We start from the raw sequence: 17,209 nt of genomic DNA, 5'->3' as shown, positions 1-17,209 counted from the left end.
GGATGTGGAAGATTAAGAGCTAGGCTTTCAAATGAGTTAGTTATTTAGGTTTGGACTTTTCTAATAGGCCAGAGCCAAAACGATTCATAACAATAGTAAACAGAATGGTATATTCTTGATCTATAAATAATTTGTACATTATGCTGAGGGAATATTCAGGGCCGGCGCTAGCCATTTGGGTGCCCTAAGCACAAATGCTTAGTGGTGCCCCCCCCAGCCAACCAACCAACCAACCAACCACCACTACCACCAAAGGAATAACAACCATTCAGAATTTCTTAGGTTCTCTTTATTCCCCAAATAACTTCTAAACATAAATAATTTACATAAACAAACATGAAAAGAAATTATATAAAAGATAAAATTATAAATACCAAATACCACCACAATTACTAAAAACACAGATTTGGAACTGAACATTGTAAACGCAGAAAGTATTCAAGTATATAACCGTGTAAGTAATAATGTGCACATTTCTTCAGTAAATAATATACATGAGTACAAATAATAATAAAGTGCAAATTTTAAAGTGCAAATAACCATACATAAGTAAGAACTGCACAGTAGAATTTACTTTACCATCTCTATAAAAGAGACCATTCTGCTATCCGATAGAACTATATTACATTTTCACTACCATCAGTAAACAAAAGTGGACCACTTCAGCATTAAGATTGTATGTTGTTTCTCTTAACTGAATCTTTGTAGAAAATAAAGACTGTGGGAATCAGATTGTGGCCCTTCATAGAACTAATTTTACTTTGAGCTACTTTGTAAATTCTATGTGTTTTTCACCTCAGCCAGATTAACAAGCTCTCACGCTAATAGATTTAGTCTCCTGCAGTACGGTTGCAAAGATGGTGGTGAAGAAAAATTGTTTCAGGCTGTTTGGTTACGTGGCATAATGAAACATTTAAATATTTAATGCATAAGAGAAAATATTTCCACAATTAACAACACCTGATCATGTGCAGCTAATCAAGGTGCTGAATTCACTCTAAATGAAACACATCTGTGTAATGAGCTGCACCTGATACTAATAAATCACACGAAGTGAAAGACGTTTTCTTGATCAATGGGCTCCCGTAACAAGGAATAAAAACCCTCCCAGTGCCAGGAGAAAGCAAAAAGTCATGATGGCTTTCTATTGGCAACGAGCAGTGGTTTTGAGCCTGGCTGTGGTCATGTTGGTCAATGCAGGTAATGTAACCAAATGGTGAGTGAAGTTGTGTGTTTGTATCCCTTAGACAGAATGAGTTTGAGTTCCTTGTGTTTTGCCCCTCTCCAGACATGAAGCTGGAATGTAGGCCTGACGCTGTGACGGTGGTGTGGACTAAGGGCAAATCCCAGGCTGATACCTCGCTCTTCCGTCTGGGAAGCTGCTTCCCCACCAGCTTCTCGGCCACTGAGGCAGTTTTCAGAGTGGATTTCAATGACTGTAGCTTCAGAAGACTTGTGCGTAGAACCTTCTTTAAAATAACCTTGCTAACTAAGTTTGTTTCTGGTGCCTCACTGACATTAGTCTCTCTCTAAGGTAACTGGTGATTACTTGATGTACACCAATGACCTAACCTACGGTTCTTCTTCTGACTCTCAATCTCTGGCCTTCACTCATCCTGTTGTCTGTACATTTGAAAGGTGGGTGCTTATTTTACAACATTGGATGTTTAGTAAAATGGCAGCAGTTGCTTGATTTGCTCTTTGTTTTGTTGCAGGCCTAAAGACTGGTACCCTATGATTTATGACCCTGTGTTCAGTACACATGGTGTGGGACATCTCGTGTTCCACATTGGACTCATGAATGGTGGGTTTACGTAAATTCTTCACTGAATGTGGTGGATCTTAAGGTGACGTGTAACTTAATGATCCCCCCTCTTTTCTGCTGTAGATGACTTCTCAGGCCCTGCTGAGTCTACTACCTTTGCTCTGGGATCCTTCATCCCGATCATGGCCAGCGTGTCACAGAAAACCCATCAGCCATTGCTTCTGCTTCTTGAGGAATGCGTCGCAGCGACCACACGGGAGCTGCAGCCTGACAGCCCTGTGTACCCCATAATCGCCAATAAGGGGTACTCTTGTTTCACCAGATCATACTGTTATTTTACAGAAATTGGATCTAACGCATTATTTTTAATACAGATGCCTCGTGGACAGCAGGATGTCTGGCTCAAAATTTGAACCAAGACAGAAATCATCAGAGCTCCACCTATCCCTTCAGGCCTTTAGGTTTGGTCTTGGTGAAGAGGTAACGACACATTGTGCAGGTTTTAGGGCTTTTGTGGAAGCAAACTCTGCCTTACAACCTCTGTCCTCTACATAACAGGTGTTCATCCACTAAAAGCTTGTGGCTTGGGACACAAACGGTCTTGACAGCACCAAGAAGGCCTGCCACTATGTCAAAGAGCATGGGTAACTTTCTAAAATGATCTTTATTGTTTGGTGGGTAAAGTCAGACTTCTATGATGGTGAATCTTTTTGCCCTTTCTTAATCTTGAACACAGCTGGGAGCTGCTGGACAACTATGCCTACAGCACTCTCTGTGACTGCTGTGACTCGGACTGCAAGTCCAGGAGGACCAGGAGTATAGAATCGGGTAACTTAATTTCTGCCACATTAACTTGTCTGGTGTTGATTTGACCCCCTACCTCTGTAGTGATTTGTTTTCCCTCATATAGTTTCACATGGAGTGGCACAAAAAGCAGTCCTTGGACCCCTTACCATTACTGAGACTCCTTGACGTTTTCTAAGGGTAATTTCTTTTTTTCTATGATGCTATTACTTTATACGTTACTACAACCTAACCTCCTCTTGTGTTTTCCAACAGGATTGGATTCTGTTGCACTTTCAAATGCAATTTTAATTGTCTGGATGCTGAAAGCTTGATGCCCATTGGAGTTTTGATTGTAATGAAGCATTAAATATGTAAGCTCATTAAGTTGTGTGTGTGATTGTCTTTGGCGTTTAAGGAGGTTTTCTTTTCATAACATCATCGCTTGGTGTTACTCTTGGCACTTGCTACAAGAGTGCTTTGACTGTGGGATTTTGACTGCTTGAAAAATCCTTCAGAATGCTTTTTACATGACCTGGAGAAGTTGATGGTTCCTGGTAGAAGTTGTTATCTCTTAATACACCACAGAACAGACACTGATGTGTTTCTACAGTAAATGATCTATGGAAGTTTCCTTTCATTGGATTTTTAATGTAGTGTAAAATTCTAGGTATTGCAAGAATGCTTGATTGTTCACCACTGTAGTGCTAGTTTTCCTGAAATCATGACAATTGACAGCTCCCAACTCATACTGTGGGATTTAATTTGAAAACATAATCCTAATTACCTGTCCATGCCAACCCTTTCACTCAATAGCACTATGACCCTCCCCCCTAGCTTAGGGGAGGCATTTATACTGCATGTGAAATTTGTACATGCATCAAACCTTGTGGCAATCCTATACTGAAGTTGGTTGTGGCAGCTTAATTTACAAACCCAAATTTGGATCACTAAATCTGACTCCGCTATAGTGTAATGTATAACAATGGTGTTAACGTTCATGTGGAAACACTGCTACATAAATCTCACTGCCATCAACTAGAACAATGTCAAGTGTGAAACGGGTTTGTATACTAATGGCCAAATCTGAGAAACTCTATACCAAGGGTGTCATTACTAACATCAATGATGGCTAATAGTTATGAAAAAGCTAAACATTTCACAATTTAAAGATATGCTTACTAGGAATTCATGGGATGATCTAATGGAGAAAATAATGCAAGTTTCCCTTATGAAAGGTTTATCCCCTTTGAGGATCGCCTCTAAGGGCATAGAACCAAGTTCCAAACCGACAATTCTCCTCACGAACAAATATAATGCAGCACATTTTAATCAATCACAACTTATAAGTTTGAAAATGCTCTAAACCAGGAGTCCTCAATAGTTCGATCACGATTGACGAGTCAAACAGGTGAAACAATATTATAGCCACCGGCTCACATATTCACATTGAAAACAGGTATTGTACCAGAGGATTTAAAAATTTAAAAAATCAACGTCTTCGGGTATAGCGGAAAACTCATCTTGTTTTAACAACTGCAGAGCTATATCTATTTTGTCTTGTTTTTAAAAAATACTAGAGAAAATTGTACACAGAAAGATTATGTTGTACCGAGACTCTAATTCAAATCGTTTAAATCATTAAACTTTTATGGCTTTACTTCACCTTATTAATAAAAGTATCTCCGCACTTGATTATAATAAATTGACTTGAAGTATCGTCATAGACATTTCTAAAGCATTTTGTAAAACTTAATAATTCATTGGAAAAGCAGGATAGGTAAGGTTTCTTTAACACTGCAAACAAATTGCTAAAAACGTCTCAGAATCAGAACAGTGTTAATTGTTGCTATTCCAACAAAGCCCGACTACTATGTGGGGTTGCACAAAGGTCTATTCTTGGACCATTTTTATTCCTTATTCATATAAATGATCTGTCTTATGTATCAAAAGCCTTTTTCCGACAATCCTATTTCTCTCTCATTCAAATTGTAATTCCATGATGATGGAAGTTAAATCTGGTTTTATTATGACTAAAGCTACATGGTTGAGGCTAAAGCTGGCTCATGGTTCAGGTTGTTTGTTTACTTTGTTTGAGCCTGTGATAATGTGGCCGCTGCACCTGAGACTATGGAATCACACCAGGTGAAAGAGATTTTCTTGATCAATGGGCCCCAGTAACAAGGAATAAAAACCCTCCCAGTGCCAGGAGAAAGCAAACAGTCATGATGGCTTTCTTTTGGCAACGAGCAGTGGTTTTGAGCCTGGCCGTGGCCATGTTGGTCAATGCAGGTAATGTAACCAAATGGTGAGTGAAGTTGTGTGTTTGTATCCCTTAGACAGAATGAGTTTGAGTTCCTTGTGTTTTGCCCCTCTCCAGACATGAAGCTGGACTGTAGGCCTGACGCCGTGACGGTGGTGTGGACTAAGGGCAAATCCCAGGCTGATACCTCGCTCTTCCGTCTGGGAAGCTGCTTCCCCACCAGCTTCTCGGCCACCGAGGCAGTTTTCAGAGTGGATTTCAATGACTGTAGCTTCAGAAGACTTGTGCGTAGAACCTTCTTTAAAATAACCATGCTAACTAAGTTTGTTTCTGGTGCCTCACTGACATTAGTCTCTCTCTAAGGTAACTGGTGATTACTTGATGTACACCAATGATCTGACCTACGGTTCTTCTGACTCCCAATCTCTGGCCTTCACTCATCCTGTTGTCTGTGCATTTGAAAGGTGGGTGCTTATTTTACAACATTGGATGTTTAGTGAAATGGCAGCAGTTGCTTGATTTGCTCTTTGTTGTTGCAGGCCTAAAGACTGGTACCCTATGATTTATGACCCTGTGTTCAGTACACATGGTGTGGGACATCTTGTGTTCCACATTGGACTCATGAATGGTGGGTTCACAAAAATTCTTCACTGAATGTGGTGGCTCTTAAGGTGACGTGTAACTTGATGATCCCTCTTTTCTGCTGTAGATGACTTCTCAGGCCCTGCTGAGTCTGCTACCTTTGCTCTGGGATCCTTCATCCCGATCATGGCCAGCGTGTCACAGAAAACCCATCAGCCCTTGCTTCTGCTTCTTGAGGAATGCGTCGCAGCGACCACACGGGAGCTGCAGCCTGACAGCCCTGTGTACCCCATAATCGCCAATAAGGGGTACTCTTGTTTCACCAGCTCATTCTTATTTATTTTTTACAGTAATTGGTTCTAACACGTTATTTTTAATATAGATGCCTCGTGGACAGCAGGATGTCTGGCTCAAAATTTGAACCAAGACAGAAATCATCAGAGCTCCACCTATCCCTTCAGGCCTTTAGGTTTGGTCTTGGTGAAGAGGTAACGACACATTGTGCAGGTTTCAGGGCTTTGTTGTGAAAGCTGGAAGCAAACTCTGCCTTAAAACCTCTTTCCTCTACATAACAGGTGTTCATCCACTGTAAGCTTGTGGCTTGGGATCCCAACGGTCTTGACAGCACCAAGAAGGCCTGCCACTATGTCAAAGAGCATGGGTAACTCTCAAATGATCTTTATTGTTTGGTGGGTAAAGTCAGACTTCTTTGATGGCGAATCTTTTTGCCCTTTCTCAATCTTGAACACAGCTGGGAGCTGCTGGACAACTATGCCTACAGCACTCTCTGTGACTGCTGTGACTCGGCCTGCAAGTCCAGGAGGACCAGGAGTATAGAATCGGGTAACTTAATTTCTGCCACATTAACTTGTCTGGTTTTGATTTGACCCCCTATCTCTGTAGTGATTTGTTTTCCCTCATATAGTTTCACATGGAGTGGCACAAAAAGCAGTCCTTGGACCGCTTACCATTACTGAGACTTCTTGAAGTCTCCATAGGTAACTTTCAATTTTATAGTGTGCTTAAAATTCATCCTTTGCAACATTCTAACTGTCTTCTGTTCTCCAACAGGAATGGATCAATGCTGCAACTAGTTTCTGACTTGTATATTAGGCTTTGGAAGCTTCTGAAAACTCAATTGCCATTATGGATATCGGATCATATTAAAGATGTAACTTAAGCTCGTGTTCGTCTCTTTAATGGGTTTTCGTCATGGCTTAATCAGCAGATCATGTAATTTTACACTTTCTACCAACTAGCTTTAACAATGGGATTTTTATAGAATACAAATATGGAATATTTATCCAACAAGTTGTCTTATGCCTCTCCTGGTGAAGTACATGAGAAATGGTCCATATCTTGATGGCTCAGCTGTTTCTACAGTGACTGCTCTCTGCTTACTTTAAAATAAACCCATAATTGTGTAGACTGTGAAATGTCCTGGAATTCAAGCAGGACTATGTCTATTCTGGGACTACCTCCATTTAAAGATCTACTGGAATAAAAGCATGTGAAACTCCTCGTCCCTACACATGTTCTGATCATCCTTTTCTTCCTGCTTAATTTGTCTTTTCATAATTTACTTTGTGCACTGGTCAAACTACACTACAGATCTCTATTTCCAGGCTTGCTGTCAGATCTCATTTCAGAAATGGACTTTAACTAGAGCCATATTTCTAAAAATTGACTGATCACTTTAGAGACCAATTCAGAGCATGACTTTTATCTTCAGAAAGGGTGTGTTGTGTGGAGTAGTGTGATGTGCTGGGAGCCACAAGGTTGGTGTTAATAAATCCTGGCTGCTCCCTGCTCCATGTCAAAGTGTCCCTGAGCAAGACCCCTAACCCCTAATTTCTCCCCAGGCAGAATGTAAGTCACTTTGAATAAAGCATCAGCTAAATGACATGTAATCTCCATCCCCAAAGCATCTACGAGCAGAGGTCAAATATCAATACGATTTAGGAGGAAACCAATTCTGTAAAAGCTTTATCCACATAACCATGTTTCTTGACTCCAACATTTCATCAACTGTTCATTTAATTGCAGGCTTGTATTTGCCATGTAATCCTTTTGTGGTTTCTTGCCATACTGTTCAGACAAGCCCTTATTCTGATTTATGTCACGCGTGCTTCTCCACATTTACATGAACATTGAATGAAGGGTTGCTATTGTCATCCATCGCATCTTGTGGAAATATTTGAGGTAATCATAGCTGATGTGCATTTCATGTTTTCAAAAATTGTAATAAAATATTTAGGTAGAGGCTTGAAATCAGCCCTGCCTGTTTCCTGTCTGGGAATTAATTTTATTTTTAGTATGTTTATTAAATTGTGCAAATAAATACAACTCAACACCTATCTACACAAACATTAAAACCCACATCAAATACTTGTCTTAAAGACTAAACTTGTTCACATCTCAGAAAATTCAGGCAGGAATTCAGAATACAGACCTGGGGTTGTGTGCACCATAACAAAGGTTGGATGTGGAAGATTAAGAGCTAGGCTTTCAAATGAGTTAGTTATTTAGGTTTGGACTTTTCTAATAGGCCAGAGCCAAAACGATTCATAACAATAGTAAACAGAATGGTATATTCTTGATCTATAAATAATTTGTACATTATGCTGAGGGAATATTCAGGGCCGGCGCTAGCCATTTGGGTGCCCTAAGCACAAATGCTTAGTGGTGCCCCCCCCAGCCAACCAACCAACCAACCAACCACCACTACCACCAAAGGAATAACAACCATTCAGAATTTCTTAGGTTCTCTTTATTCCCCAAATAACTTCTAAACATAAATAATTTACATAAACAAACATGAAAAGAAATTATATAAAAGATAAAATTATAAATACCAAATACCACCACAATTACTAAAAACACAGATTTGGAACTGAACATTGTAAACGCAGAAAGTATTCAAGTATATAACCGTGTAAGTAATAATGTGCACATTTCTTCAGTAAATAATATACATGAGTACAAATAATAATAAAGTGCAAATTTTAAAGTGCAAATAACCATACATAAGTAAGAACTGCACAGTAGAATTTACTTTACCATCTCTATAAAAGAGACCATTCTGCTATCCGATAGAACTATATTACATTTTCACTACCATCAGTAAACAAAAGTGGACCACTTCAGCATTAAGATTGTATGTTGTTTCTCTTAACTGAATCTTTGTAGAAAATAAAGACTGTGGGAATCAGATTGTGGCCCTTCATAGAACTAATTTTACTTTGAGCTACTTTGTAAATTCTATGTGTTTTTCACCTCAGCCAGATTAACAAGCTCTCACGCTAATAGATTTAGTCTCCTGCAGTACGGTTGCAAAGATGGTGGTGAAGAAAAATTGTTTCAGGCTGTTTGGTTACGTGGCATAATGAAACATTTAAATATTTAATGCATAAGAGAAAATATTTCCACAATTAACAACACCTGATCATGTGCAGCTAATCAAGGTGCTGAATTCACTCTAAATGAAACACATCTGTGTAATGAGCTGCACCTGATACTAATAAATCACACGAAGTGAAAGACGTTTTCTTGATCAATGGGCTCCCGTAACAAGGAATAAAAACCCTCCCAGTGCCAGGAGAAAGCAAAAAGTCATGATGGCTTTCTATTGGCAACGAGCAGTGGTTTTGAGCCTGGCCGTGGTCATGTTGGTCAATGCAGGTAATGTAACCAAATAGTGAGTGAAGTTGTGTGTTTGTATCCCTTAGACAGAATGAGTTTGAGTTCCTTGTGTTTTGCCCCTCTCCAGACATGAAGCTGGACTGTAGGCCTGACGCTGTGACGGTGGTGTGGACTAAGGGCAAATCCCAGGCTGATACCTCGCTCTTCCGTCTGGGAAGCTGCTTCCCCACCAGCTTCTCGGCCACCAAGGCAGTTTTCAGAGTGGATTTCAATGACTGTAGCTTCAGAAGACTTGTGCGTAGAACCTTCTTTAAAATAACCTTGCTAACTAAGTTTGTTTCTGGTGCCTCACTGACATTAGTCTCTCTCTAAGGTAACTGGTGATTACTTGATGTACACCAATGACCTAACCTACGGTTCTTCTTCTGACTCTCAATCTCTGGCCTTCACTCATCCTGTTGTCTGTACATTTGAAAGGTGGGTGCTTATTTTACAACATTGGATGTTTAGTAAAATGGCAGCAGTTGCTTGATTTGCTCTTTGTTTTGTTGCAGGCCTAAAGACTGGTACCCTATGATTTATGACCCTGTGTTCAGTACACATGGTGTGGGACATCTTGTGTTCCACATTGGACTCATGAATGGTGGGTTCACGTAAATTCTTCACTGAATGTGGTGGATCTTAAGGTGACGTGTAACTTAATCATCCCCCTCTTTTCTGCTGTAGATGACTTCTCAGGCCCTGCTGAGTCTACTACCTTTGCTCTGGGATCCTTCATCCCGATCATGGCCAGCGTGTCACAGAAAACCCATCAGCCATTGCTTCTGTTTCTTGAGGAATGCGTCGCAGCGACCACACGGGAGCTGCAGCCTGACAGCCCTGTGTACCCCATAATCGCCAATAAGGGGTACTCTTGTTTCACCAGATCATACTGTTATTTTACAGAAATTGGATCTAACACGTTATTTTTAATACAGATGCCTCGTGGACAGCAGGATGTCTGGCTCAAAATTTGAACCAAGACAGAAATCATCAGAGCTCCACCTATCCCTTCAGGCCTTTAGGTTTGGTCTTGGTGAAGAGGTAACGACACATTGTGCAGGTTTCCGGGCTTTTGTGGAAGCAAACTCTGCCTTACAACCTCTGTCCTCTACATAACAGGTGTTCATCCACTGTAAGCTTGTGGCTTGGGACACAAACGGTCTTGACAGCACCAAGAAGGCCTGCCACTATGTCAAAGAGCATGGGTAACTTTCTAAAATGATCTTTATTGTTTGGTGGGTAAAGTCAGACTTCTATGATGGCGAATCTTTTTGCCCTTTCTCAATCTGTATCTCAGCTGGGAGCTGCTGGACAACTATGCCTACAGCACTCTCTGTGACTGCTGTGACTCGGACTGCAAGTCCAGGACGACCAGGAGTATACAATCCGGTATTTGTGGATTCTGCTAGGTTAACGTGTCTATTGCTATTTACGTTAACTCTTTCCTTTTTCTTTTAAAACAGGGACTCGTGGTGTGGCTCAAAAAGCAGTCCTTGGACCCCTTACCCTTACTGATGAGACTTCTTAATGATTTTTTTTTTTTTTTTTTAAAGGTAGCTTTCCTTTAGTTTGTGCTTGACCATTTATCCTTTTTACAATCTGAATCTCTTGTCTTCAACAGGAATGGCTCAATGTTGCAATTTATATCTGAATTTTGTTGGGATTCTGGAGCTTCTCAAAGTGTATTTTTGTTTCCCTTGGATTACAGATGTATGAAGCATTAAAGATTTAAACTTGCCTAAAGCGCACTTGGGTTATTTGCTTACTTGTCTTTAGTGTTTCCTTGTAGGTAGCTTTTTTTTTTTTTTTTTTTTTTTAAATTACATCTTCGCTTGATGTGAACAGATTATGTGTCTGGGGCTCGGTTTGCCATATGAATATGCTCGGCTACAGAAGAGCCCTTCGAAGTAGAAATTCAAACATGTCAGAATAGTCAACTATTTGTAACATGACTTAAGTAGTTTTTGTCCTAGTATTGTAGTGGCATACGCCACTGGATCCTGTCTCTATATTGAATAGTCTTGGTGTAGTACATTTCTTTAAAATAAACTAAGTGTGCAATCAAACATGTCATCTTTATCTTGTGTTTAAAAACTTAATGGACACATATGCTTTTGCATGACACTAGGGCCCTATGTTCATGTGAACTGCAACTTTGTTGCATCTTTAGTGTCCAGCAACTCGTTGGAGTGAGAAATGTGTGGTTATTGGAAAATCTGAAGAGCACAATAGTAATGGCGCACCAACCTGTGATCAGTAACTTAATGACGCCTTTGCTGGACACGGAATATATTCCACCAGAGTACCTTGATGGCTTACATTCCACAATGGGTCACAATATTTGGTATTCTGATGTGTATTTGTAAATCACAGAACTGCCCCAAACCATTTTTTTCAATAGCATTGAGTGTCCTGTATGACCACACCAGTCACGACTATAAAATGTTAGTGCATGAGTCTGAGCAGAGCTTAAGGTTGTGTGTAAGTGTTGGTGAAACAGTGGCGGGATGCACAAGCGATGTGGCAGAAATTAATTCTTGGCTATTGGCAAACTTAGGCAGCACTTGGGTTTTAGCTGCTCTAGTTATCTGAACTTTCACCAACTCATCCAGCTAAAAACGTATTACAGCAGTATGAAGCACAAGTAACTTCTACACAGCACTAGCGCACTTGGTGGTCCATAACCTTATTCAATTACACGTCAGAAGAAAACAAAACTAAGATTAATGAAAGAATGACCAATCTCTGCCCTGGTGCAAGTCTCTTATGTGATGACTGTAGCAGTCTGTCTTTACAGCTTTGATCTGGAGCAGTGACTATTTTGAATTAAGAATTTTGTGTAATTTTATTTTTTTCTTAGTTATAGGACCCATCTTGTTCGGAGATAACTCGAAGATTCTTCAAGTTACTGTAAGATGCCAGGTAGACCGAATTTATCGAAACTCATTAGATAATCAATATCTTGGATGTTCTTTACCTAGTAGAATATCTTCTGTTTTGGCAGAGTGTTTATCAGGAAGTTACAGGTCACCAGGTTTTTATGTCTCAAACATTCTTGTAGTTTATGGAACTGGTGGGTTTCGTCTGGCTTGATCAACATATAATTGTGTATCATCCGCATAAAATAAGTTTATGGAGTGGTTTCTGATAATATTGCCTACAGGAAGAATTTAGATGAATACAATTGGTACAAGCACAGAACCTTGTGGAACTCCAAGACTGATTTTGGTGATCAAAGTTTTATCATTTGCAAACAAATTGGGTTTCAATAATTAGGACTCAAACCACCATAGTGTGGTTTGTTTAATGCCTATCAAATGTTCTAATATCTAACAATGTAATTATCAATGGTGTAGAAAGAAGCTCTGTAGTTTGGCAAGACAAGAACATAAACAATTCCTTTGTGTGAGGCAGATACACGGTAATTTGTCATTTTCAACAGTACTCTCTCAGTAAGAGATTGGGTTATAGTTATCCAACACCTCTGGATCAAGAGTGGGTTTCTAAAGAGGTTTATTAAGACACCCATACACGGCCTGAAAAAATTATAAAATGCGGAGAGAGATGGTAATCTTATTTAATTTAAATTCAGGAAGATATGGTTCCCCTCAGGGGCATAATATATTTCAGGCAGAGAAAAACATTTTCTGGTCATTTTAAATTCAATTTAAATGCATTGAAATAACTTTTAGCTAAAAGTATTGCAATCTTTAGACAGAGGAAATCAATCTATACAATAAACAAAAACAGCAGCAAACGCATTCATTTAGCCAAGTCAGACCGGAATAACTCTTTAGCTAAAGTTGTGATACATATGTAAAACATACAGTATTTCTTGTGGGTGGGTGTGATGGGTTGTAAGGTAAAAACCGTTCAATCTAAAATACAAAGCCACATGAATAGCGGACTAGCACTTCAGATATCACCTGGCCAGTGCTGCTAACACATGACTTAGAGGGAGATGAATGTTGTGTAAGACTGTTGAATTTTAAAATATAATAGAAGACATCAAATGAATATACATTCATTTTCTCTATTATATTTTAATATTCAAATATTATTTAGGTGGCAGCTTCAAATAAGCCCATTCTAATAGCTCAATAGAATGGAGCTAAAGAGATGGATGACAACAGTAAACAGAATGATATATTCTTGATCTATGAATTAGGATCAATTCTGATGTTACACTGAGGAAACATTGCCTTAGCAAACCAAATGAAAGGGGTTGAGCTCAGGATTAAGATGGTCTCGTCTGTGGTTTATTTTTTCTGAGTCTTTAAAATAAGACTGTAAAAATCAGATTATATCAGGTTTACCTTAAGGCGTATGTTCTTAAACTGGCCCAATAATTTCAATTCTAAATACTTGGTAAGTGGTAACTTTTTGTTTTTAACTCAGCCGGATAAACTAGTTCTCATGCTGTTGACAGTGCCAGCTAAAAACCGGTTGAAGAGATAGTGGTAAAGAAAAAAGGTTCAGGTTGTTTGGTCACGGGGCATGTTAAACCTTTTTTTTTTTTTTTTTTTTTTTTAATATATTTTCACAATTAACAACACCTGCTCACATGCAGCTGATCAAGCTTCACTCCATCTAAATGAAACACATCTGTGTAATGAGCTACAATTGGTCCAAATGGCCTGTGCACCTGAGACTATGGAATCATACCAGGTGAAAGACGTTTTCTTGATCAATGGGCTCCAGTAACAAGGAATAAAAACCCTCCCAGTGCCAGGAGGAAGCAAACAGTCATGATGGCTTTCTATTGGCAACGAGCAGTGGTTTTGAGCCTGGCCGTGGTCATGTTGGTCAATGCAGGTAATGTAACCAAATGGTGAGTGAAGTTGTGTGTTTGTATCCCTTAGACAGAATGAGTTTGAGGTCCTTGTGTTTTGCCCCTCTCCAGACATGAAGCTGGACTGTAGGCCTGACGCCGTGACGGTGGTGTGGACTAAGGGCAAATCCCAGGCTGATACCTCGCTCTTCCGTCTGGGAAGCTGCTTCCCCACCAGCTTCTCGGCCACCGAGGCAGTTTTCAGAGTGGATTTCAATGACTGTAGCTTCAGAAGACTTGTGCGTAGAACCTTCTTTAAAATAACCATGCTAACTAAGTTTGTTTCTGGTGCCTCACTGACATTAGTCTCTCTCTAAGGTAACTGGTGATTACTTGATGTACACCAATGATCTGACCTACGGTTCTTCTGACTCCCAATCTCTGGCCTTCACTCATCCTGTTGTCTGTGCATTTGAAAGGTGGGTGCTTATTTTACAACATTGGATGTTTAGTGAAATGGCAGCAGTTGCTTGATTTGCTCTTTGTTGTTGCAGGCCTAAAGACTGGTACCCTATGATTTATGACCCTGTGTTCAGTACACATGGTGTGGGACATCTTGTGTTCCACATTGGACTCATGAATGGTGGGTTCACAAAAATTCTTCACTGAATGTGGTGGCTCTTAAGGTGACGTGTAACTTGATGATCCCTCTTTTCTGCTGTAGATGACTTCTCAGGCCCTGCTGAGTCTGCTACCTTTGCTCTGGGATCCTTCATCCCGATCATGGCCAGCGTGTCACAGAAAACCCATCAGCCCTTGCTTCTGCTTCTTGAGGAATGCGTCGCAGCGACCACACGGGAGCTGCAGCCTGACAGCCCTGTGTACCCCATAATCGCCAATAAGGGGTACTCTTGTTTCACCAGCTCATTCTTATTTATTTTTTACAGTAATTGGTTCTAACACGTTATTTTTAATATAGATGCCTCGTGGACAGCAGGATGTCTGGCTCAAAATTTGAACCAAGACAGAAATCATCAGAGCTCCACCTATCCCTTCAGGCCTTTAGGTTTGGTCTTGGTGAAGAGGTAACGACACATTGTGCAGGTTTCAGGGCTTTGTTGTGAAAGCTGGAAGCAAACTCTGCCTTAAAACCTCTTTCCTCTACATAACAGGTGTTCATCCACTGTAAGCTTGTGGCTTGGGATCCCAACGGTCTTGACAGCACCAAGAAGGCCTGCCACTATGTCAAAGAGCATGGGTAACTCTCAAATGATCTTTATTGTTTGGTGGGTAAAGTCAGACTTCTTTGATGGCGAATCTTTTTGCCCTTTCTCAATCTTGAACACAGCTGGGAGCTGCTGGACAACTATGCCTACAGCACTCTCTGTGACTGCTGTGACTCGGCCTGCAAGTCCAGGAGGACCAGGAGTATAGAATCGGGTAACTTAATTTCTGCCACATTAACTTGTCTGGTTTTGATTTGACCCCCTATCTCTGTAGTGATTTGTTTTCCCTCATATAGTTTCACATGGAGTGGCACAAAAAGCAGTCCTTGGACCGCTTACCATTACTGAGACTTCTTGAAGTCTCCATAGGTAACTTTCAATTTTATAGTGTGCTTAAAATTCATCCTTTGCAACATTCTAACTGTCTTCTGTTCTCCAACAGGAATGGATCAATGCTGCAACTAGTTTCTGACTTGTATATTAGGCTTTGGAAGCTTCTGAAAACTCAATTGCCATTATGGATATCGGATCATATTAAAGATGTAACTTAAGCTCGTGTTCGTCTCTTTAATGGGTTTTCGTCATGGCTTAATCAGCAGATCATGTAATTTTACACTTTCTACCAACTAGCTTTAACAATGGGATTTTTATAGAATACTACTATGGAATATTTATCCAACAAGTTGTCTTATGCCTCTCCTGGTGAAGTACATGAGAAATGGTCCATATCTTGATGGCTCAGCTGTTTCTACAGTGACTGCTCTCTGCTTACTTTAAAATAAACCCATAATTGTGTAGACTGTGAAATGTCCTGGAATTCAAGCAGGACTATGTCTATTCTGGGACTACCTCCATTTAAAGATCTACTGGAATAAAAGCATGTGAAACTCCTCGTCCCTACACATGTTCTGATCATCCTTTTCTTCCTGCTTAATTTGTCTTTTCATAATTTACTTTGTGCACTGGTCAAACTACACTACAGATCTCTATTTCCAGGCTTGCTGTCAGATCTCATTTCAGAAATGGACTTTAACTAGAGCCATATTTCTAAAAATTGACTGATCACTTTAGAGACCAATTCAGAGCATGACTTTTATCTTCAGAAAGGGTGTGTTGTGTGGAGTAGTGTGATGTGCTGGGAGCCACAAGGTTGGTGTTAATAAATCCTGGCTGCTCCCTGCTCCATGTCAAAGTGTCCCTGAGCAAGACCCCTAACCCCTAATTTCTCCCCAGGCAGAATGTAAGTCACTTTGAATAAAGCATCAGCTAAATGACATGTAATCTCCATCCCCAAAGCATCTACGAGCAGAGGTCAAATATCAATACGATTTAGGAGGAAACCAATTCTGTAAAAGCTTTATCCACATAACCATGTTTCTTGACTCCAACATTTCATCAACTGTTCATTTAATTGCAGGCTTGTATTTGCCATGTAATCCTTTTGTGGTTTCTTGCCATACTGTTCAGACAAGCCCTTATTCTGATTTATGTCACGCGTGCTTCTCCACATTTACATGAACATTGAATGAAGGGTTGCTATTGTCATCCATCGCATCTTGTGGAAATATTTGAGGTAATCATAGCTGATGTGCATTTCATGTTTTCAAAAATTGTAATAAAATATTTAGGTAGAGGCTTGAAATCAGCCCTGCCTGTTTCCTGTCTGGGAATTAATTTTATTTTTAGTATGTTTATTAAATTGTGCAAATAAATACAACTCAACACCTATCTACACAAACATTAAAACCCACATCAAATACTTGTCTTAAAGACTAAACTTGTTCACATCTCAGAAAATTCAGGCAGGAATTCAGAATACAGACCTGGGGTTGTGTGCACCATAACAAAGGTTGGATGTGGAAGATTAAGAGCTAGGCTTTCAAATGAGTTAGTTATTTAGGTTTGGACTTTTCTAATAGGCCAGAGCCAAAACGATTCATAACAATAGTAAACAGAATGGTATATTCTTGATCTATAAATAATTTGTACATTATGCTGAGGGAATATTCAGGGCCGGCGCTAGCCATTTGGGTGCCCTAAGCACAAATGCTTAGTGGTGCCCCCCCCAGCCAACCAACCAACCAACCAACCACCACTACCACCAAAGGAATAACAACCATTCAGAATTTCTTAGG

At 40.0% G+C, this 17,209-nt stretch overlaps 2 protein-coding genes and 1 pseudogene across 4 annotated transcripts; all 3 read left to right on the top strand.

The window, feature by feature from the left end:
* Positions 1-1,096: 1,096 nt before the first annotated feature.
* LOC119208990 (zona pellucida sperm-binding protein 3-like) lies at positions 1,097-2,936 on the top strand (annotated as a pseudogene).
* A 1,780-nt stretch (positions 2,937-4,716) lies between these two features.
* Positions 4,717-10,892, top strand: LOC119208987 (zona pellucida sperm-binding protein 3-like). Of its 3 annotated transcripts, XM_062557940.1 has the most exons (10): positions 4,717-4,840; positions 4,929-5,095; positions 5,175-5,275; positions 5,351-5,439; positions 5,521-5,701; positions 5,776-5,881; positions 5,969-6,054; positions 6,145-6,236; positions 6,319-6,391; positions 6,465-6,671. In XM_062557940.1, exons 1-9 carry the CDS (start codon positions 4,774-4,776, stop codon positions 6,378-6,380), a joined length of 951 nt encoding a protein of 316 aa, XP_062413924.1. In that variant the 5' UTR covers positions 4,717-4,773; the 3' UTR covers positions 6,381-6,391; positions 6,465-6,671. The 3 variants fall into 3 exon arrangements, with proteins under 3 accessions (XP_062413924.1, XP_062413923.1, XP_037313755.2); XM_062557939.1 differs by lacking the exons at positions 4,929-5,095; positions 5,175-5,275; positions 5,351-5,439; ... (4 more) ...; positions 6,319-6,391; positions 6,465-6,671 and adding exons at positions 9,163-9,329; positions 9,409-9,512; positions 9,590-9,678; ... (3 more) ...; positions 10,375-10,466; positions 10,541-10,892 and having other exon boundaries at positions 4,745-4,840; XM_037457858.2 differs by lacking the exons at positions 4,717-4,840; positions 4,929-5,095; positions 5,175-5,275; ... (5 more) ...; positions 6,319-6,391; positions 6,465-6,671 and adding exons at positions 8,964-9,074; positions 9,163-9,329; positions 9,409-9,512; ... (4 more) ...; positions 10,375-10,466; positions 10,541-10,892.
* A 2,876-nt stretch (positions 10,893-13,768) lies between these two features.
* LOC134105200 (zona pellucida sperm-binding protein 3-like) lies at positions 13,769-15,975 on the top strand. The gene is made up of 10 exons (XM_062557750.1): positions 13,769-13,892; positions 13,981-14,147; positions 14,227-14,327; positions 14,403-14,491; positions 14,573-14,753; positions 14,828-14,933; positions 15,021-15,106; positions 15,197-15,288; positions 15,371-15,443; positions 15,517-15,975. The coding sequence occupies exons 1-9, from the start codon at positions 13,826-13,828 to the stop codon at positions 15,430-15,432; spliced, it is 951 nt and encodes a 316-aa protein (XP_062413734.1). The 5' UTR covers positions 13,769-13,825; the 3' UTR covers positions 15,433-15,443; positions 15,517-15,975.
* The last annotated feature ends 1,234 nt before the right edge of the window (positions 15,976-17,209 follow it).

This window comes from Pungitius pungitius, chromosome 15, assembly GCF_949316345.1.
Source record: "Pungitius pungitius chromosome 15, fPunPun2.1, whole genome shotgun sequence".
Classification (NCBI taxonomy): Eukaryota; Metazoa; Chordata; class Actinopteri; order Perciformes; family Gasterosteidae; genus Pungitius; species Pungitius pungitius.
This window is presented reverse-complemented; position numbering and strand designations above follow the sequence as displayed.